General features: G+C 45.3%; 1 protein-coding gene across 7 annotated transcripts in view; it reads left to right on the top strand.

Annotated features, from left to right (window-relative positions):
• elmo1 (engulfment and cell motility 1 (ced-12 homolog, C. elegans)) overlaps positions 1 to 21865 on the top strand; it is a 208890-nt gene that overhangs the window by 174812 nt on the left and 12213 nt on the right. For all 7 annotated transcript variants that reach the window (XM_036970712.1, XM_036970710.1, XM_036970716.1 and 4 more), the window contains 2 exons: positions 8054 to 8217; positions 13351 to 13463. In XM_036970712.1, coding sequence (XP_036826607.1) covers positions 8054 to 8217; positions 13351 to 13463 — 277 coding nt within the window. The remainder of the gene's footprint in view (positions 1 to 8053; positions 8218 to 13350; positions 13464 to 21865) is intronic.

Genomic DNA, 21865 nt, shown 5'->3' with positions numbered 1-21865 from the left:
ACAGACACACACACCCAGAAAGAAAGACAGACAGACACACACACCCAGAAAGAAAGACAGACAGACAGACCCAGAAAGAAAGACAGACACACACACCCAGAAAGAAAGACAGACACACACACCCAGAAAGAAAGACAGACACACACACCCAGAAAGAAAGACAGACACACACACCCAGAAAGAAAGACAGACACACACACCCAGAAAGAAAGACAGACACACACACCCAGAAAGAAAGACAGACACACACACCCAGAAAGACAGACAGACAGACAGACACACACACCCAGAAAGAAAGACACACACACACCCAGAAAGAAAGACAGACAGACAGACACACACACCCAGAAAGAAAGAGACAGACAGACACACACACCCAGAAAGACAGACAGACACACACACCCAGAAAGAAAGACAGACAGACACACACACCCAGAAAGAAAGACAGACACACACACCCAGAAAGAAAGACAGACACACACACCCAGAAAGAAAGACAGACAGACAGACACACACACCCAGAAAGAAAGACAGACAGACACACACACACACACAGAAAGAAATACAGACAGACACACACACAGAGACACACACTGTAAATCCTTCCCCTGGCTCTCTTCTCTCTCTTTTTCTCCCTCTTTGTGTGGATCATTCTTCATTACTGCAGTGTTGACATGTCATGGGAAGACTTGTTTGGACTTTATTGATGATCCTGTTAACAGGAGGAGGTGCTAAGACTCTGTTAGGAGAGGAAGAGAGGGTAACATAATTAACCATCAGCCTGTTAGTAGGAGAGAGAGAGGAAGAGAGGGTAACATAATTAACCATCAGCCTGTTAGTAGGAGAGAGAGAGGAAGAGAGGGTAACATAATTAACCATCAGCCTGTTAGTAGGAGAGAGAGAGAGAGAGGAAGAGAGGGTAACAGAATTAACCAGCAGCCTGTTAGAGAGAGAGAATGAGAGTGTAGCTGAATTAACCACCAGCCTGTTAGTAGGAGAGCGAGGAAGAGAGGGTAACATAATTAACCATCAGCCTGTTAGAGAGAGAGAATGAGAGGGTAACATACAGTAATGAACCATTAGCCTGTTAGTAGGAGAGAGAGAGGAAGAGAAGGTAACATATTTAACTATCAGCCTGTTAAAGAGAGATTTAGAGGGTAGCTGAATTAACCATCAGCCGGTTAGAGAGAGCACCTACAACACCCTCTTCATTCACTAAGGAAGGAACCCACCCCACCCATCTAAATATACATACTTGTCCCCTCTATCACTTCAATCTATACAGTTATAGTATGTTTCTAATGTGATAAATCACCAAAATGAAATCAAAGTTTATTGGTGACATACACAGATCTGCAGATGTTATTGAAGGTGCAGTGAAATGTTTGTGTCTAGCACCAGTGTAGTAATAATACCGAGCAATCACATAATCCCAAAATAAATCAATTAATCCATGTCAGAGTGCAGAATGTAAATATACTGTATATACACTGACTACACAAAACATTAAGGACACCTGCTCTTTCCTTGACATAGACTGATCAGGTGAATTGAGGTGAAAGCTATGATCCCTTATTGATGTCACTTATTAAATCCACTTCAATCAGTGTAGATGAAGGGGAGGAGACTGGTTAAAGAAGGATTTTTAAGTCTTGAGACATTTGCCCACTGAAGTCGGTTACGACGCCAAACTGCAGTCAGGTCAAAACCCTGGTGAGGACAACGAGCACGCAGATGCGTTTCGCTAAGACAGTTTCTGTCAGTTTGTGCAGATATTCTTCGGTTGTGCAAACCCAGTTTCATCAGCATCCGAGTGGCTGGTCTCAGACAATCCCGCAGGTAATGAAGCCGGATGTGGAGGTCCTGGGCTGCCGTGGTTACACGTGGTCTCCGGTTGTGAGGCCGGTTGGACATACTGCCAAATTCTCTAAAACAATGTTGGAGGCGGCTTCTGGTAGAGACATGGCAACAGCTCTGGTGGACCTTCCTGCAATTAGCATGCCAGTTGCAGGCCCCCTGAACCTGAGACATCTGTGGCATTGTGTTGTGTGTCAAAACTGCAAATTTTAGAGTGGTCTTTTATTGTCCCCAGCACAAGGTGCACCTGTGTAATGATTACGCTGTTTAATCCGCTTCTTGATATGCCACACCTGTCAGGTGGCCTTGGCAAAGGGAGAAATGTTCACTGACATGGATGTGAACCATTTTTTTGAGAAATTAGCTTTTTGTGAGTATGGAAATCCCAGAGATGTGTTATTTTTATTTCAGCTGATGAAGCAATGCCAATATTTTTGGGACCAATGCTTTACATTTTGCGTTTATATGTTTGTTCAGTATATTTACAGTCGTGGCCAAAAATATTGGCACCCTTGTACTTTTTTCAAGTAACTCACAATTTTCCATAAAAATAAGTACAAATTGACCAAAGTATTTTGCCTCCACAATTCTTTATTTCACTGTTAATATTATTATTATTATTATTATTATTATTGTTTTTGTTTCAGAAAATTAACAGAGATGGCATTGACAAAATGATTGTCATCCGAGACTTAATATTTGGTAGCACAGCCTTTGGTCAAAGTAACTGCAAAGCTTCCTGCACCTCTGTACTGGCAGTTTGGCCCCTCCTCTTGGTCAAACTGCTCCAGTTCTCCCAGATTAGAAGGGTGCCTTCTCCTAACTGCTGTTTTCAGATCTCTCCACATGTTTTCAATGGGATTTAGATCTGGACTCATTGGTGGCCACTTCAGAACAGTCCAGTGTTTTGTCTTGAACCATTCCTGGGTGCTTTTTGAAGTGTGTTTGAGGTCATTGTCCTGCTGACACTGGGTCCGACATTATGCTCCAAAATGCCTTGGTATTCTCCTGGTTTCATGATGCCATGCACACGTTCAAGGCATCCAGTGCCAGAGGCAGAAAAGCAACCCCAAAACATCACTGAACATCCTCAACTTTTGACTGTAGGGAAGGTGTTCTTTTATTTGAAGGCTTCCCTACCTTAGTCACAACACAACTGATTGGCTCAAACACATTAAGAAGGAAAGAAATTCCACAAATGAACTTTTAACAAGGCACACCTGTTAATTGAAATGCATTCCAGTTGACTATCTCATGAAGCTGGTTGAGAAAATGCCAAGAGTGTGCAAAGCTGTCATGAAGGCAAAGGGTGGCAACTTTGAAAAATCTCAAATATATTCTGATTGGTTTAACACTTTTTTGGTTACTACATGATTCCATATTTGTTATTTCATAGTTTTGATGTCTTCACTATTATTCTACAATGTAGAATATAGTAAAAATAAAGAAAAACCCTGGAATGAGTAGGTGTGTCCAAACTTTTGACTGGTACTGTGTGTATATATATGTTTGGACACATTCCAGGGTTGATTCCAGGCTTTTTCTTTATTTTTTGTATTTTCTACATTGTAGAATAATCGTGAAGACATCAGTGCTGCATCAGATGACCTGGCCTCCGCAATCGCCCGACCTGAGATGGTTTGGGATGAGTTGGACCGCAGAGTGAAGGAAAAACAGCGAACAAGTGCTTAGCATATGTGGGAACTCCTTCAGGACTGTTGGAAAAGCATTCCAGGTGAAGCTGGTTGAGAGAATGCCAAGAGTGTGCAAAGTTGTCATCAAGGCAAAGGTTGGCTACTTTGAATAATCTAAAATCTCTATGAGCTTTGCACACGTGGATTGTACAATATTTGCACATTATTCATTTTCAAATTCAAGCTCTGTCAGGTTGGTTCTTGATCATTGTTAGACAGCCATTTTCAAGTCTTGGCATAGATTTTCAAGACGATATAAGTCTAAACTTCAACTAGGCCACTCAAACATTACATTTCGTCTTGGTAAGCAACTCCAGTGTATATTTGGTCTTGTGTTTTAGGTTATTGTCCTGCTGAAAGCTGAATTTGTCTCCCAGTGTCTGTTGAAAAGCAGACTGGACAAGGTTTTCCTCTAGGATTTTGCTTAGTTTGCTTAGTTCTTTTCCGTTTATTTTAATTTTAAAAAGTCCTTGCCGATGACAAGCATACCCATAACATGCTGCAGCCACCACCATGCTTGAAAATATGGTACTCAGTGATGTGTTGTTTTGATTTGCCCCTAACATAATGCTTTGTGGTCAGGACATAAAGTTAATTTTTTTGCAGTTTTTACTTTAGTGCGTTATTGCAAACAGGATGCATGTTTTGGAATATTTTTATTCTGTACAGGATTGCCATAACAAAGAGGTTGAATAATTATTGACTCAAGACATTTCAGCTTTTCATTTATTTATTTATTTATTTTTACCACTTTTTTTCCCCAATTTCGTGGTATCCAATTTGAAGTTACAGTCTTGTCTCATCGCTGCAACTCCGGAGCTCTCTGTGCGTCTTCCAAAACACAACCCAGCAAAGCCGCACTGCTTCTTGACACTACGCCCGCTTAACCTGGAAGCCAGCCGCACCAATGTGTTGGAGGAAACACGGTGCACCTGGCGACCGTGTCAGCGTGCACTGCACCCGGCCTGCCACAGGAGTCGTTAGTGTGTGATGGGACAAGGATATCCCTGCCGGCCAAACCCTCCCCTTAGCCGGACTACGCTGGGCCAATTGTGCGCCACCCCATGGGTCTCCCGGTTGCGGCCTGCTGCGACAGAGCCTGGACTCAAACCCAGAATCTCCAGTGGCACAGCGTGCACTGCGATACAGTCCCTTAGAACACTGTGCCACTGGGGAGACCCAGGTTTTCATTTTTTATGAATTTGTAAAATGAATTTCTAAAAATAAAATTCCACTTTGACATTATGGGTTATTGTGTGTAGGCCAATGACGCAAAATCCCACTTTTAATCAATTTTAAATTCAGGCTGTAATACAAATAAATGTGGAAAAAGTCAAGGAGTGTGAATACTTTCTGAAAACACTGTAGATACTCAGCTTTTAGAGACTCCCTAATACTGTTCCTGCCTCACACTTGGTGATTGAATAGAGACTCAAGCCCCCATGTGTAAACTCATCAAAAAGAAACGTCCTCTCACTGTTAACGGCATTTATTTTCAGCAAACTTAACATGTGTAAATATTTGTGTGAACATAACAAGATTCAACAACTGAGACATAAACTGAACAAGTTCCACAGACATGTGACTAACAGAAATGGAATAACGTGTCCCTGAACAAAGGGGGGGGTCAAAATCAAAAGTAACAGTCAGTATCTGGTGTGGCCACCAGCTACATTAAGTACTGCAGTGCATCTCCTCCTCAAGTACTGCACCAGATTTGCCAGTTCTTCCTGTGAGATGTTACCCCACTCTTCCACCAAGGCACCTGCATGTTCCCGAAGCATTTCTGTGGGGAATTGCCCTAGCCCTCACCCTCCGATCCAACAGGTCCCAGACGTGCTCAATGGGACTGTAACGCTCATTCCTTTGATGATAAACGCGAATCCGTGACTGGTCAGTGAAGAGCACTTTTTGCCAGTCCTGTCTGGTCCAGCGACGGTGAGTTTGTGCCCATAGGCGATGTTGTTGCCGGTGATGTCTGGTAAGGATCTGCCTTTACAACAGACCTGCAAGCCCTCAGTCCAGCTTCTCTCAACCTATTTGCGGACAGTCTGAGGACTGATGGAGGGATTGTGCATTCCTGGTGTAACTCGGGCAGTTGTTGTTGCCATCCTATACCTAGGCCTATAAACCTGACTCAGTTACACCAGCTCTGTCAGGAGGAAGGCTACTTGAAATATTTGACCCAAGTTAAACAACAGTCCAATGACTTTAGGGTGGTAGCCAGCTAGTACCCATGACCAAAGTTCAAGGCAGGGTACTCGGTGGAGGCAGGCTAGTGGTGTTTATTTAACATTCTGATGGCCTGGAGTTTGATAAACAGCTTCTGTCTTTTAGTCCCAGCTTTGATGCACCTATACTGTCTCCTCTTTTTAGTGGGGTGAAGTGGCCATGGCTGAGGTTATTGATGTTCTTTTTGGCTTCCTGTGACACCGGGTGCTGTAGTTGTCCTGAAGGGCAGGCAGTGTGCTCCCGATAATGAGTCGGGTAGACCTCACCACCCTCTGGAGATCCCTGAGGATGCGGGCGGTGCAGTTGCCGTACCAGTCGGTGATACAGCCCAACAGGATGCTCTCAATAGTGCATCTGTAGAAGTTTGTGAGGGTTTTAGGGGCCAAGACTAATTTCTTCAGCCTCCTGATGTTGTTGCGACTTCTTCACCACACTGTCTGTGTGAAGGGACCATTTCAGGTCGTCAGTGATGTGCACGCCGAGGACTTTTGTAAACTCTCCACTGCGGCCCCGTCGATGTGGATGGGGGCATGCTCTCGCTACTAGCTCCTGTAGTCCATGATCAGCTCCTTCGTTTAGTTGAGGAAGAAGTTATTTTCCTTCACAGTCATGGGTGAACAGGGAGTACATGAGGGGGCTGAGCACGTACCCCTGTGGGGCCCCGGTGTTGAGGATCAGCGTGGCGGAGGTGGTGTTGCCTACCTTCACCATTTGGGGTCATCCCATCAGGAAGTCCAGGACTTGTGCACGGAGGGCTTTAGACTCAGGGCCTTGAGCTTAGTGATGTGCTTGGAGTGCACTATGGTGTTAAACACTGAGCTGTAGCTGACGACCAGCATTCTTACAAAGGTATTTCTCTTGTCCAGGTTGGATAGGGCGGTGTGGAGTTTAATGGAGATTGCGTTGTCCATGAATCTGTTGGGGCAGTATGTGAATTGTAGTGGGTCTAGGGTGTTGGGTAAGGTGGAGGTTATATGGTCCTTAACTAGCCTCTCAAAGCACTTCATGATGACAGAAGTGAGTGCTACGGGGCGATAGTCATTTAGTTCAGTTACCTTCGCTTTCTTGTACAGAAACAATGGTGAACATCTTGAAGCAAGTGGGTACAACAGACTGGTATATGGGGAGATTGAATATGTCCGTAAACACTCCAGCCAGCTGGTCTGCACATGCTCTGAGGACGTGACTTGGATTCCGTCTGGGCCGGCAACCTCATTAGGGTTAACACGCTTAAATGACGTGCTCACGTCAGCCACAGAGAATGAGAACAGTCCTATTGAGCTGAGGGGGTCTGTGTTGGCAGCACTTTTTCCTCGAAGCGGAGGAGGTGTTTAGCTCATCCGGAAGCGAGGGATCGGTGTCTGCGACATGGGTCACAGAGGAGTTTATTCTACAGTCATAACAGCATGTTACACTTTCCATTCAGTAGAACATGTTATTGGTGTGATCTGTGGTCATCTAGATATCAATGATGCAATTGTCTCCTGTTAAATTCCTGTTTAATAAATGTGCATGTTTAGTGTACCTGGCTCGCTCGAAGATTTGAGCTCTAATTGTGTGAGCGCTGATCGCACTGCTCCTACAGTCAGAGCAAACAGCGGCTGCCATCCCTATGTAGTGAACTACTTTTGACCAGGGCCCATTGGGCTCTGTTCAAAAGTAGTGCACTATATATGGAATATGGTGCCTTTTGGGACACTGACGAGGCCTTTGGAGCGTGACAGCAGCCTGTGTCGTCCCAGACTGACAGGTTCTTTGATATGCTGATAATTTGCTTGTTCGTTTGGCTTTCTGCCGCAGGCATTCACTTCCTCCCCTTCTCACATCGTGTCTCTCCCGCTCCGCTCCTGCTATTCTCCTGAGCTCTGCAAACATCCTGTAGAGCAGATACGTTTTGAGGTGGGATGTTTGCCTGAGAGCTCCAAAAAGTGATCTGAAAATGTCCACTGAGACATCTTTGATATATATTCTAATAGCTGTGTGCAAGTAATACAAATATTCCATCCAAAGTGCCTTCATAAAATGGCATCTTTCCATCACATCATGGGACGGTTTCCTAAACAGAGATTCATCCTAGTCCAAAAAATCTATTTTAATTAAGAACCTCCATTGAGAATGCTTTCTAAACCAGGTCTAAAATAAATCTGTATCTGGGAAACCAGCCCCATATGTGTAACCTAGATTTCCTTCTCTCTCTACCTCCTATCCAGACATCCAAGGTCTTTCCACCTCTCCACTCCTCTAAATCCCCCTCTTTCTTCTCCTCCCAGGTGATGCAGGTGGTAAGAGAGCAGATCATGCGAGCGCTGACACAGAAGCCTAATTCCCTGGACCAGTTGAAGAGTCGCCTGCAGAACCTGAGTTACACTGAGATCCTGAAGATACGCCAGTCTGAGAGGATGAATCAAGAAGACTTCCAGTCCCGCCCCATCCTGTGAGTCTACTGTGTGTGTGTGTGTGTGCGTGTGTGAGAGAGGATGGGAAAGGGGGATACCTCGTCAATTGTACAACTGAATACATCCCGAGTGGCGCATCGGTCTAAGGCACTTCATCCCAGTGCTAGAGGCATCACTACAGACCCTGGTTCGATTCCAGGCTGTATCACAACCAGCCGTGATTGGGAGTCCCAAAGGGCGGCTCACAATTGGCCCAGCGTCATCCGGGGTAGGCCGTCATTGTAAATAAGAATTTGTTCTTAACTGACTTGCCTAGTTCAATAAAGGTTAAATAAATACTGAAACGTGTCTTCCGCATTTAACCCAACCCTTCTGAATCAGAGAGGTGTGGGGGGGCTGCCTTAATCAACGTCATCGGCTCCCGGTGAACAGTGGGTTAACTGCCTTTCTCAGAGGCAGAGCAACAGGTTTTTACCTTGTCAGCTCGGGGATTCGATCCTACCCGCCAGGCTACCGTGCGTGATGGTCCTCTCAATTGGAAAAGATGGAACTGCTTGAGAAGGACACAGCAGTCAGTGATATCACTGTCTAGATGTCCCCAATCCTTCATTAAAAGAAGACAAAAACATTGAGGCAGAAAGGAAATAGCTGCTAATATTCATGACATGGATGTCCTCATGCCCCATCCTTTACCCAGTCCAAAAACAAACGAAAACAAAGGGAACAAGAGACAATATGACTGTGGAAGAAAGGAAACACGTTAGTTAATACTAATTTAATAAAACGTCCCTCCACCCTCTCTCATTTCCATCCTTTATCCATTTGTTCATATAATGTCGGCTATTGGCACAGCACACCTGCGTTCGGTTCCCCTCAGGATTGAAAATCTGCATTAAAATCGAATTTGTCTACAAATGGTGTTCTGAGTGAATCCTCCATTACGGTCTTATAGTGCATCAGACGAGAGAGAGTGTATGTTCAGTTCTATTAAAGCACTCATTAACTGCTAATGGATAAAGTCATAATAATGAAGGACATTGTTTGTCCTGTCACTGTATTTTAAGGAATTTAGCATCTAGCGGCATTGAAAATAATTTCATGCAGCCAGCTTGGTCTCTGAAGAACCGGACAGTGGCATGTATCGAGCTGATATTGATCATGTGAAAGGGTAATTGTTATTGGAGAAATGAGGGAGGGGAAATGGTTTTAGCTTTTAGACGGTAAGCGTCAGATGTTTGGGACGTAGGGTTGTTCAAACCTTAGGATTGCAATGTGCTGGAAAGAAAGACCTGTGTAACATTTACCTTCTGTAAGGGCACTCACTCAAATTAGACCAGCTCATATAAACAGGGTCTTAACAAGAATGAATATTACATTCATTAGTGCAGAGGAAACATTTATGAGAGAAGGTGTTAGGCTGCATCTCATATGGTTTGAAAATAAAAGAGAGCCGCACACTCTAGGAGCTCAGATGCAAGCATTTAATTACCAACGTTTCGACAGCCAAGCTGTCTTCATCAGGGTGTAATGCGTCTCATATGGTTCCAGGTTGGTTCCAGATTTCCTACATAGGGCCCTAGGTCAAAAGTAGTGCACTCAATGTACAGCTTTACCTAATGAAATCTACAATACAGTAACTGTATAGAAGGGGAGAAAAGTAATGTATAATTCATTATTGAGTCCTCCATATAATTTGGTTCAATATTTCACGCTTCAATAATGAAGTACGTTTCCATTTCTATTTGGATTCCACTCCCATCTCAGTGGGTCCTGCCACTCTATACTCTGTGTCCAGGAACATTTGATACAAGCCATCGCAGAGATTTATCTACAGTATGTAGCCTTTGAAAGAGCTCATTTGGGTGCTTTTCAGAGGTGAAGAGTGAATGAGATTGAGCTGCAATGAATCTGATTTATAAAATGGCAGTGCCAAAAGTCTGAGATACAGACAGGCCGACAGACAAAGTCTGAGATACAGACAGGCCGACAGACAAAGTCTGAGATACAGACAGGGCGACAGACAAAGTCTGAGATACAGACAGGGCGACAGACAAAGTCTGAGACACAGACAGGGCAACAGACAAAGTCTGAGACACAGACAGGGCAACAGACAAAGTCTGAGACACAGACAGGGCGACAGACAAAGTCTGAGACACAGACAGGACGACAGACAAAGTCTGAGACACAGACAGGATGACAGACAAAGATGATTTCACTATGTGGAGTAACTGAATCCTTAGCGTTCCCTCCCACCGACAGATATCAGAGTAGGCTGAAGTTGCCCCTAGATGCTGATCTCGGGTCAGTTTAGCATTTTCCTAACTAGGATTTGGGGAGAGGAAGCTGATCCTCGATCTGTACCTAGGGGAAACTTCAACCTTACATGTATGTCTACTCAACATCCAACTACAGATCAATGTAATGACGTAGTCCACTGACAATCAGAAAGCACAGAGCCAGTGGAAATAATTGCTAGGGAAAGGCACAGAGAGCCTGACCTAATGAGAAAGAAAATCTGATTCGACAGTCCTCTCCACAGCAGCCCTCTGATAGGTTGTTTTTTCCACAGCAGCGTCCTGACTGGCTGGGAAGTCATGGACTATGTGGGCCCGCGTGTTTCCCCAGTCAGAGGAGGTTTTATTTATAATTCATGTTTGCTAGATGTTAGGGGCTGTGTTCAGAGCTTTTATATGCAGAGGAAGAGCATGCAGAGAAACCTACATGCTAGGCTAAATGACAGATCACTGCAGGGGGCTGTGCATCTCGCTCCGGGGGATTGGATGTGTGTGTGTGTGTGTGTGTGTGTGTGTGTGTGTGTGTGTGTGCGTGCGTTTTCCTCTTATGTTTTCCCACCTCACCATATGTGGTCCTAGCACTCATAATGCTTTGTGTGTGGACAGAGTCGGTTGTTTATGTTTCCAGTTTGAATAGTGCAGTTCTATTCTAATAGGTCGTCTGGTTAGTGTGCCTAATTCCAGTTTGAATAGTGCAGTTCTATTCTAATAGGTCGTCTGGTTAGTGTGCCTAATTCCAGTTTGAATAGTGCAGTTCTATTCTAATAGGTCGTCTGGTTAGTGTGCCTAATTCCAGTTTGAATAGTGCAGTTCTATTCTAATAGGTCGTCTGGTTAGTGTGCCTAATTCCAGTTTGAATAGTGCAGTTCTATTCTAATAGGTTGTCTGGTTAATGTGCCTAATTCCAGTTTGAATAGTGCAGTTCTATTCTAATAGGTTGTCTGGTTAGTGTGCCTAATTCCAGTTTGAATAGTGCAGTTCTATTCTAATAGGTCGTCTGGTTAGTGTGCCTAATTCCAGTTTGAACAGTGCAGTTCTATTCTAATAGGTTGTCTGGTTAGTGTGCCTAATTCCAGTTTGCCTCAGCCTGTGACTGAGACTGATTTTAGACCTGGGACTGATTTTGACCTGGGACACCAGGTGGGTGACTCCCCTCTAGTCAGGGACTAATTTAGACCTGGGATAGTGGGTGATTCCCCTCTAGTCAGGGACTGATTTAGACCTGGACACCAGGTGGGTGATTCCCCTCTAGTCAGGGACTGATTTAGACGTGGGACACCAGGTGGGTGATTCCCCTCTAGTCAGGGACTGATTTAGACTTGGGACACCAGGTGGGTGATTCCCCTCTAGTCAGGGACTGATTTAGACCTGGGACACCAGGTGGGTGATTCCCCTCTAGTCAGGGACTGATGTAGACCTGGGACAACAGGTGGGGGATTCCCCTCTAGTCAGGGACTGATTTAGACCTGGGACACCAGGTGGGTGATTCCCCTCTAGTCAGGGACTGATTTAGACCTGGGACAATAGGTGGGGGATTCCCCTCTAGTCAGGGACTGATTTAGACCTGGGACAATAGGTGGGTGCAATTAATGATCAGATAGAACAGAAAACCAGCAGGCTCCGGTCCTCATAGGGTAAGAGTTGACTGCCCCTGCCCTAAATAGTGCACTATTTTGACCAGGGAATAGGGTGCCATTTGGGACAAAACCCAGTGTGTGTTGTTCCAGTGAGTCTCTATCTCTCTCTCTTACTGACTGACTGGTCTCTGTTTTCCCTGTTACACTGACTGACTGGTCTCTCTCTTACTGACTGACTGGTCTCTGTGTGACTGACTGACTGGTCTCTCTCTTACTGACTGACTGGTCTCTGTTACTAACTGACTGGTTCATGCGTTACTGACTGACTGGTCCCTGCGTTTCTGACTGACTGGTCTCTGTTACTATCTGACATGTTCCTGCGTTTCTGACTGACTGATTCCTGTGTTACTGACTGACTGGTCTCTGTGCGACTGACTGACTGGTCTCTCTTACTGACTGACTGGTCTCTGTTTTCTCTGTTACACTGACTGACTGGTCTCTGTGTTACTGACTGACTGGTCTCTGTGTGACTGACTGGTCTCTGTGTTACTGACTGGCTGGTCTCTGTGTGACTGACTGACTGGTCTCTGTGTGACTGACTGACTGGTCTCTGTGTGACTGACTGACTGGTATCTTTGTTACTGACTGACTGGTTCCTGCGTTACTGACTGACAGGTTCCTGTTTTCTCTGTGTGACTGACTGACTGGTCTCTCTCTTACTGACTGACCGGTCTCTCTCTTACTGACTGACTGGTCTCTGTTTTCTCTGTTACACTGACTGACTGGCCTCTGTGTGACTGACTGACTGGTCTCTGTTTTCTCTGTGTGACTGACTGACTGGTCTCTGTGTGACTGACTGACTGGTCTCTGTGTGACTGACTGACTGGTCTCTGTTACTGACTGACTGGTCCCTGCATTTCTGACTGACTGATTCCTGCGTTACTGACTGACTGATTCCTGCGTTACTGACTGACTGGTCTCTGTGTTACTGACTGACTGGTTTCAGTGTTACTGACTGACTGGTTTCTGTTTCTGACTGACTGGTTCCTGTGATACTGACTGACTGGTATCTGTGTTACTGACTGACTGGTCCCTGTGTTACTGACTGACTGGTATCTGTGTTACTGACTGACTGGTCCCTGTGTTACTGACTGACTGGTATCTGTGTTACTGACTGACTGGTCCCTGTGTTTCTGACTGATTGGTCCCTGTGTTACTGACTGACTGGTCCCTGTGTTTCTGACTGACTGTTTCCTGTTCTCTCTGTGACTGACTGACTGTTTCTCTGTCTTGTCCGTAGGGAGCTGCGGGAGAAGATCCAGCCAGAGATCATGGAGCTGATCAAACAACAGAGGCTCAACCGTCTGTGTGACGGAACCTGCTTCAGGAAGATCAGCAGCCGCCGGAGGCAAGGTGGGGGTGACACACACACACACACACACACACACACACACACGCACACACACAACTTACTTGGACTGTCAGTAATGGCTCTGTCGCTGTGAATCAAGAAAACACACACATACACACACACAAACATGTGTGTGCCAAACCAAACATTAAGAACGCCTTCCTAATATTGAATTGCGCAATCCATGTCTCAAGACTTAAAAATCCTTCTTTAACCTGTCTCCCCCCTTTCATCCACACTGATTGAAGTGGATGTAACAAGTGACATCAATAAGGGATCATAGCTTTCACCTGGATTCACCTGATCAGTCTATGTCAAGGAAAGAGCAGGTGTCCTTAATGTTTTGTGTAGTCAGTGTTTAACAGTGTCAGGAATTTACTAAGACATCCTACTGCTTCAAAAAGCAGCTAATATCTGAGCTGTGTGGCCCTTACCTTTTTGTCTGGAACGGTTTCTGTCCCCAGCTCTACAGTTCCACTGAACCTCATTGCTCTGAAGTGCATGAATCGATTTCACTAATGGAGGAACGGCCTAATTAAATTCCCGGCCGGGCTTCTGAAGCTCTTCCCCGGTCATCTCAGAGTTCTGGAATAGACATGAAGTTGGTTATTGTGACTCTTCAGAACCTTTGGACCCAGATAGAACCAGTTCCTTCAGTGCTGCGGATGTATCGGATGTCTGGGGGAAATGTAGGGCGTTTTATCTGTTAGTGACTCCTCTTTTGTCTGGGCGTTTGTTGGCGTCGTGTGTCCCAGGTCCCATGACATTCTACATAGCTTTTATTAACAGTAACATCAAAATCCCTCCTTTCAGTAGAAGCTTAGTTTATGGATGTGTTCCCAAATGGCAACCTATTCCCTATATAGTACACTACTTTTGACCAGCGCCCTATTGGTCCTGGTCAAAAGTAGTGCACTTTACAGGGAATAGAGTTCCATTTGGGACATAGCACATATCTCCCTGTCCTTGATTTAACTGTGGCGGTGGAATGGAAGCCTGTTCATCCTTTCCCTGTGGAGCTGGAGGACATATGAAGCGTTTACACTTCAGAGTGGAGTGTTTGGGGAGCATTGAGCCTAATATCCTTTTTCACACTGACTGACTGGCTGGCGCGTAGGCCTGGACACAGCAGGGAGAAAGGAGAGCACAGCACAGAGGCCTTATCGGTTAGCACCGCTATAATGTGGTGCCTTTCACAGCCGGAGAGGATTAAATCTCCCACCCGAGACCAGACTCCGTCTCTCTCTGTCCTCCTCCGTCTCTCCCTGTCCTCCTCAGTCTCTCTCTGTCCTCCTCCGTCTCTCTCTGTCCTCCTCCGTCTCTCTCTGTCCTCCTCCGTCTCTCTCTGTCCTCCTCCGTCTCTCTCTGTCCTCCTCCGTCTCTCTCTGTCCTCCTCCGTCTCTCTCTGTCCTCCTCCGTCTCTCCCTGTCCTCCTCGGTCTCTCCCTGTCCTCCTCCGTCTCTCCCCTGCACAGACATAAACCGCTTCTGTCTCTCTCGCGCTCTCTCTCATGCACGCACACACATGCACACACAGGTTACGTATTGTTGAGGTGCCCTGGAAGCGCTGTCGTCCCAGCCCAGGGCCTGTGGGCTGTTGGCTGTCTGCCACCACACTGTAGTGAACACAACTGAATAATTAGTATAACTGCAGATCCACACCTCCACCCGGCACTTTCTAAGTGCTTCATTCCTAAAGGACTCCTCTCAAATCATATTTCCACATACAATATACGTATACAAATCGCTAAGTGTGAGGCAGGGATAGTATTAGAGAGTCTCTAAAAGCTGAGTATCTACAGGGCCTTCAGAAAGTATTCACACCCCTTGACTTTTTCCACATTTTGTTGTGTTACAGCCTGAATTTAAAATGGAATAAATTGAGATTTGTGTCACTGAAAAACTCACAGCTGTAATCATTGCCAAAGGTGATTCTAACAATGTATTGACATGGGGGTGTGAATACTTATGTAAATTAGATATTTCTGAAAAAATCTATTTAATCCATTTTGAATTCATTGCTCTAACACAACAAAATGTTTAATACAGTGCCTTGCGAAAGTATTCGGCCCCCTTGAACTTTGCGACCTTTTGCCACATTTCAGGCCACATTTTTGTGAAGAATCAACAACAAGTGGGACACAATCATGAAGTGGAATGACATTTATTGGATATTTCAAACTTTTTTTAACAAATCAAAAACTGAAAAATTGGGCGTGCAAAATTATTCAGCCCCCTTAAGTTAATACTTTGTAGCGCCACCTTTTGCTGCGATTACAGCTGTAAGTCGCTTGGGGTATGTCTCTATCAGTTTTGCACATCGAGAGACTGACATTTTTTCCCATTCCTCCTTGCAAAACAGCTCGAGCTCAGTGAGGTTGGATGGAGAGCATTTGTGAACAGCAGTTTTCAGTTCTTTCCACAGATTCTCGATTGGATTCAGGTCTGGACTTTGACTTGGCCATTCTAACACCTGGATATGTTTATTTTTGAACCATTCCATTGTAGATTTTGCTTTATGTTTTGGATCATTGTCTTGTTGGAAGACAAATCTCCGTCCCAGTCTCAGGTCTTTTGCAGACTCCATCAGGTTTTCTTCCAGAATGGTCCTGTATTTGGCTCCATCCATCTTCCCATCAATTTGAACCATCTTCCCTGTCCCTGCTGAAGAAAAGCAGGCCCAAACCATGATGCTGCCACCACCATGTTTGACAGTGGGGATGGTGTGTTCAGGGTGATGAGCTGTGTTGCTTTTACGCCAAACATAACGTTTTGCATTGTTGCCAAAAAGTTCAATTTTGGTTTCATCTGACCAGAGCACCTTCTTACACATGTTTGGTGTGTCTCCCGGGTGGCTTGTGGCAAACTTTAAACGACACTTTTTATGGATATCTTTAAGAAATGGCTTTCTTCTTGCCACTCTTCCATAAAGGCCAGATTTGTGCAATATACGACTGATTGTTGTCCTATGGACAGAGTCTCCCACCTCAGCTGTAGATCTCTGCAGTTCATCCAGAGTGATCATGGGCCTCTTGGCTGCATCTCTGATCAGTCTTCTCCTTGTATGAGCTGAAAGTTTAGAGGGACGGCAAGGTCATGGTAGATTTGCAGTGGTCTGATACTCCTTCCATTTCAATATTATCGCTTGCACAGTGCTCCTTGGGATGTTTAAAGCTTGGGAAATCTTTTTGTATCCAAATCCGGCTTTAAACTTCTTCACAACAGTATCTCGGACCTGCCTGGTGTGTTCCTTGTTCTTCATGATGCTCTCTGCGCTTTTAACGGACCTCTGAGACTATCACAGTGCAGGCGCATTTTTTTACGGAGACTTGATTACACACAGGTGGATTGTATTTATCATCATTAGTCATTTAGGTCAACATTGGATCATTCAGAGATCCTCACTGAACTTCTGGAGAGAGTTTGCTGCACTGAAAGTAAAGGGGCTGAATAATTTTGCTCGCCCAATTTTTCAGTTTTTGATTTGTTAAAAAAGTTTGAAATATCCAATAAATATCGTTCCACTTCATGATTGTGTCCCACTTGTTGTTGATTCTTCACAACAAATACAGTTTTATATCTTTATGTTTGAAGCCTGAAATGTGGCAAAAGGTTGCAAAGTTCAATGGGGCCGAATACTTTCGCAAGGCACTGTAAGTCAAGGGGTGTGAATACTTTCTGAAGGCCCTGTAGCTGACAAACAGCATCAGTCTGGGGCCCCTGTCTTTCAAGTACAGATCAAATCAAATCAAAATGTATTTGTCACATACACATGGTTAGCAGATGTTAATGCGAGTGTAGCGAAATGCTTGTGCTTCTAGTTCCGACAATGCAGTAATAACCAACAAGTAATCTAACTAACAATTCCAAAACTACTGTCTTGTACACAGTGTAAGGGGATAAAGAATATGTACATAAGGATATATGAATGAGTGATGGTACAGAGCAGCATAGGCAAGATACAGTAGATGGTATCGAGTACAGTATATACATATGAGATGAGAATGTAAACAAAGTGGCATAGTTAAAGTGGCTAGTGATACATGTATTACATAAGGATACAGTTGATGATATAGAGTACAGTATATACGTATGCATATGAGATGAATAATGTAGGGTAAGTAACATTATATAAGGTAGCATTGTTTAAAGTGGCTAGTGATATATTTACATAATTTCCCATCAATTCCCATTATTAAAGTGGCTGGAGTTGAGTCAGTGTCAGTGTGTTGGCAGCAGCCACTCAATGTTAGTGGTGGCTGTTAAACAGTCTGATGGCCTTGAGATAGAAGCTGTTTTTCAGTCTCTCGGTCCCAGCTTTGATGCACCTGTACTGACCTCGCCTTCTGGATGATAGCGGGGTGAACAGGCAGTGGCTCGGGTGGTTGATGTCCTTGATTATCTTTATGGCCTTCCTGTAACATCGGGTGGTGTAGGTGTCCTGGAGGGCAGGTAGTTTGCCCCCGGTGATGCGTTGTGCAGACCTCACTACCCTCTGGAGAGCCTTACGGTTGAGGGAGGAGCAGTTGCCGTACCATGCGGTGATACAGCCCGCCAGGATGCTCTCGATTGTGCATCTGTAGAAGTTTGTGAGTGCTTTTGGTGACAAGCCGAATTTCTTCAGCCTCCTGAGGTTGAAGAGGCGCTGCTGCGCCTTCTTCACAATGCTGTCTGTGTGAGTGGACCAATTCAGTTTGTCTGTGATGTGTATGCCGAGGAACTTAAAACTTGCTACCCTCTCCACTACTGTTCCATCGATGTGGATAGAGGGGTGTTCCCTCTGCTGTTTCCTGAAGTCCACAATCATCTCCTTAGTTTTGTTGACGTTGAGTGTGAGGTTATTTTCCTGACACCACACTCCGAGGGCCCTCACCTCCTCCCTGTAGGCCGTCTCGTCGTTGTTGGTAATCAAGCCTACCACTGTTGTGTCGTCCGCAAAATTGATGATTGAGTTGGAGGCGTGCGTAGCCACGCAGTCGTGGGTGAACAGGGAGTACAGGAGAGGGCTCAGAGCGCACCCTTGTGGGGCCCCAGTGTTGAGGATCAGCGGGGAGGAGATGTTGTTGCCTACCCTCACCACCTGGGGGCGGCCCGTCAGGAAGTCCAGTACCCAGTTGCACAGGGCGGGGTCGAGACCCAGGGTCTCGAGCTTGATGACGAGCTTGGAGGGTACTATGGTGTTGAATGCCGAGCTGTAGTCAATGAACAGCATTCTCACATAGGTATTCCTCTTGACCAGATGGGTTAGGGCAGTGTGCAGTGTGGTTGAGATTGCATCGTCTGTGGACCTATTTGGGCGGTAAGCAAATTGGAGTGGGTCTAGGGTATCAGGTAGGGTGGAGGTGATATGGTCCTTGACTAGTCTCTCAAAGCACTTCATGATGACGGAAGTCGTTTAGCTCAGTTACCTTAGCTTTCTTGGGAACAGGAACAATGGTGGCCCTCTTGAAGCATGTGGGAACAGCAGACTGGTATAGGGATTGATTGAATATGTCCGTAAACACACCGGCCAGCTGGTCTGCGCATGCTCTGAGGGCGCGGCTGGGGATGCCGTCTGGGCCTGCAGCCTTGCGAGGGTTAACACGTTTAAATGTCTTACTCACATCGGCTGCAGTGAAGGAGAGACCGCATGTTTTCGTTGCAGGCCGTGTCAGTGGCACTGTATTGTCCTCAAAGCGGGCAAAACAGTTATTTAGTCTGCCTGGGAGCAAGACATCCTGGTCCGTGACTGGGCTGGATTTCTTCCTGTAGTCCATGATTGACTGTAGACCCTGCCACATGCCTCTTGTGTCTGAGCCGTTGAATTGAGATTCTACTTTGTCTCTGTACTGACGCTTAGCTTGTTTGATAGCCTTGCGGAGGGAATAGCTGCACTGTTGTATTCGGTCATGTTACCAGACACCTTGCCCTGATTAAAAGCAGTGGTTCGCGCTTTCAGTTTCACGCGAATGCTGCCATCAATCCATGGTTTCTGGTTAGGGAATGTTTTAATCGTTGCTATGGGAACGACATCTTCAACGGCACGTTCTAATGAACTTGCACACCGAATCAGCGTATTCGTCAATATTGTTATCTGACTCAATACGAAACATATCCAGTCCACGTGATGGAAGCAGTCTTGGAGTGTGGAGTCAGCTTGGTCGGACCAGCGTTGGACAGACCTCAGCGTGGGAGCCTCTTGTTTTAGTTTCTGTCTGTAGGCAGGGATCAACAAAATGGAGTCGTGGTCAGCTTTTCCGAAAGGGGGGCGGGGCAGGGCCTTATATGCGTCGCGGAAGTTAGAGTAACAATGATCCAAGGTCTTTCCACCCCTGGTTGCGCAATCGATATGCTGATAAAATTTAGGGAGTCTTGTTTTCAGATTAGCCTTTAGCCTAAAATCCCCAGCTACAATGAATGCAGCCTCCGGATAAATGGTTTCCAGTTTGCAAAGAGTTAAATAAAGTTCGTTCAGAGCCATCGATGTGTCTGCTTGGGGGGGGATATATACGGCTGTGATTATAATCGAAGAAAATTCTCTTGGTAGATAATGCGGTCTACATTTGATTGTGAGGAATTCTAAATCAGGTGAACAGAAGGATTTGAGTTCCTGTATGTTTCTTTCATCACACCATGTCACGTTAGCCATAAGGCATACGCCCCCGCCCCTCTTCTTACCAGAAAGATGTTTGTTTCTGTCGGCGCGATGCGTGGAGAAACCCTTTGGCTGCACCGCCTCGGATAGCGTCTCTCCAGTGAGCCACGTTTCCGTGAAGCAAAGAACGTTACAGTCTCTGATGTCCCTCTGGAATGCTACCCTTGCTCAGATTTCATCAACCTTGTTGTCAAGAGACTGGACATTGGCAAGAAGAATGCTAGGGAGTGGTGCACGGTGTGCCCGTCTCCGGAGTCTGACCAGAAGACCGCCTCGTTTCCCTCTTTTTCGGAGTCGTTTTTTTGGGTCGCTGCATGGGATCCACTCCGTTGTCCTGTTTGTAAGGCAGAACACAGGATCCGCGTCGCGAAAAACATATTCTTGGTCGTACTGATGGTGAGTTGACGCTGATCTTATATTCAGTAGTTCTTCTCGACTGTATGTAATGAAACCTAAGATGACCTGGGGTACTAATGTAAGAAATAACACGTAAAAAAAAAAAAAACTGCATAGTTTCCTAGGAACGGCGGCCATCTGTCGGAAGTGTCAGTTCCTACTGTATGTGGAAAATACAGATATATATGTTTACATATAAGTCATTACAAGCAATATGGGTACAAGGGCCATTATGTTGTATGCAAGCATCACGTGTCCCAAAAGTACATCCAAAATCATAAAAATATATATTTTCTTAGTCAATTATGTAGTTAAGAAATAAATGATGAATTGAAGTGAATTGGAGAGTAGCTGTATCTCAATAGCTGAGGAAACAGAAACAATAACAACAATCTGAGCAGTATTCTGTCTGGAGGCTAGATATCTCCAGTCTAGATATCTCCAGTCTAGGTATCTCCAGTCTATATATCTCCAGTCTAGGTATCTCCAGTCTAGGTATCTCCAGTCTAGGTATCTCCAGTCTAGATATCTCCAGTCTAGATATCTCCAGTGTAGATATCTCCAGTGTAGATATCTCCAGTCTAGATATCTCCAGTCTAGATATCTCCAGTCTAGATATCTCCAGTCTAGGTATCTCCAGTCTAGATATCTCCAGTCTAGATATCTCCAGTCTAGATATCTCCAGTCTAGATATCTCCAGCCTAGATATCTCCAGCCTAGATATCTCCAGCCTAGATATCTCCAGTCTAGATATCTCCAGTCTAGATATCTCCAGTCTAGATATCTCCAGTCTAGATATCTCCAGTCTAGATATCTCCAGTCTAGATATCTCCAGCCTAGATATCTCCAGCCTAGATATATCCAGTCTAGATGTCTCCAGTCTAGATGTCTCCAGTCTAGGTGTCTCCAGTCGAGGTGTCTCCAGTCGAGATATCTCCAGTCGAGATATCTCCAGTCGAGATATCTCCAGTCGAGATAGCTCCAGTCTAGATAGCTCCAGTCTAAATCCTCTCGCTCTCTCTCTCTCTCTCTCCTCTTTCTTTCTCGCTCTCTCCTCTCTCTCGCCCCTCGCTCTCTTTCTCTCTTGTCCCTCGCTCTCTCTCTTGCTCTCTCTCTCTCTCTCTCTCCTCTTTCTCTCTCCTCTCTCTCTCCTCTCTCTCTCTACCTCTCTCTCTACCTCTCTCTCTACCTACCTCTCTCTCTACCTCTCTCTCTACCGCTCTCTCTTTACCTCTCTCTCTCTCTCTCTCTCTCTCTCTCTCTCTCTCTCTCTCTCTACCTCTCTTTACCTCTCTACCTCTTTCTCTCTACCTCTTTCTCTCTCTACCTCTCTCTCTCTCTCTCTCTTTCTCTACCTATCTCTCTTTCTCTTTTT

This window comes from Oncorhynchus mykiss, chromosome 32 (genome assembly GCF_013265735.2).
Source record: "Oncorhynchus mykiss isolate Arlee chromosome 32, USDA_OmykA_1.1, whole genome shotgun sequence".
In the NCBI taxonomy this organism is placed as follows: domain Eukaryota; kingdom Metazoa; phylum Chordata; class Actinopteri; order Salmoniformes; family Salmonidae; genus Oncorhynchus; species Oncorhynchus mykiss.
Note: the sequence above shows the minus strand (reverse complement) of the source record. Positions and strands in the feature narration are given on the sequence as shown.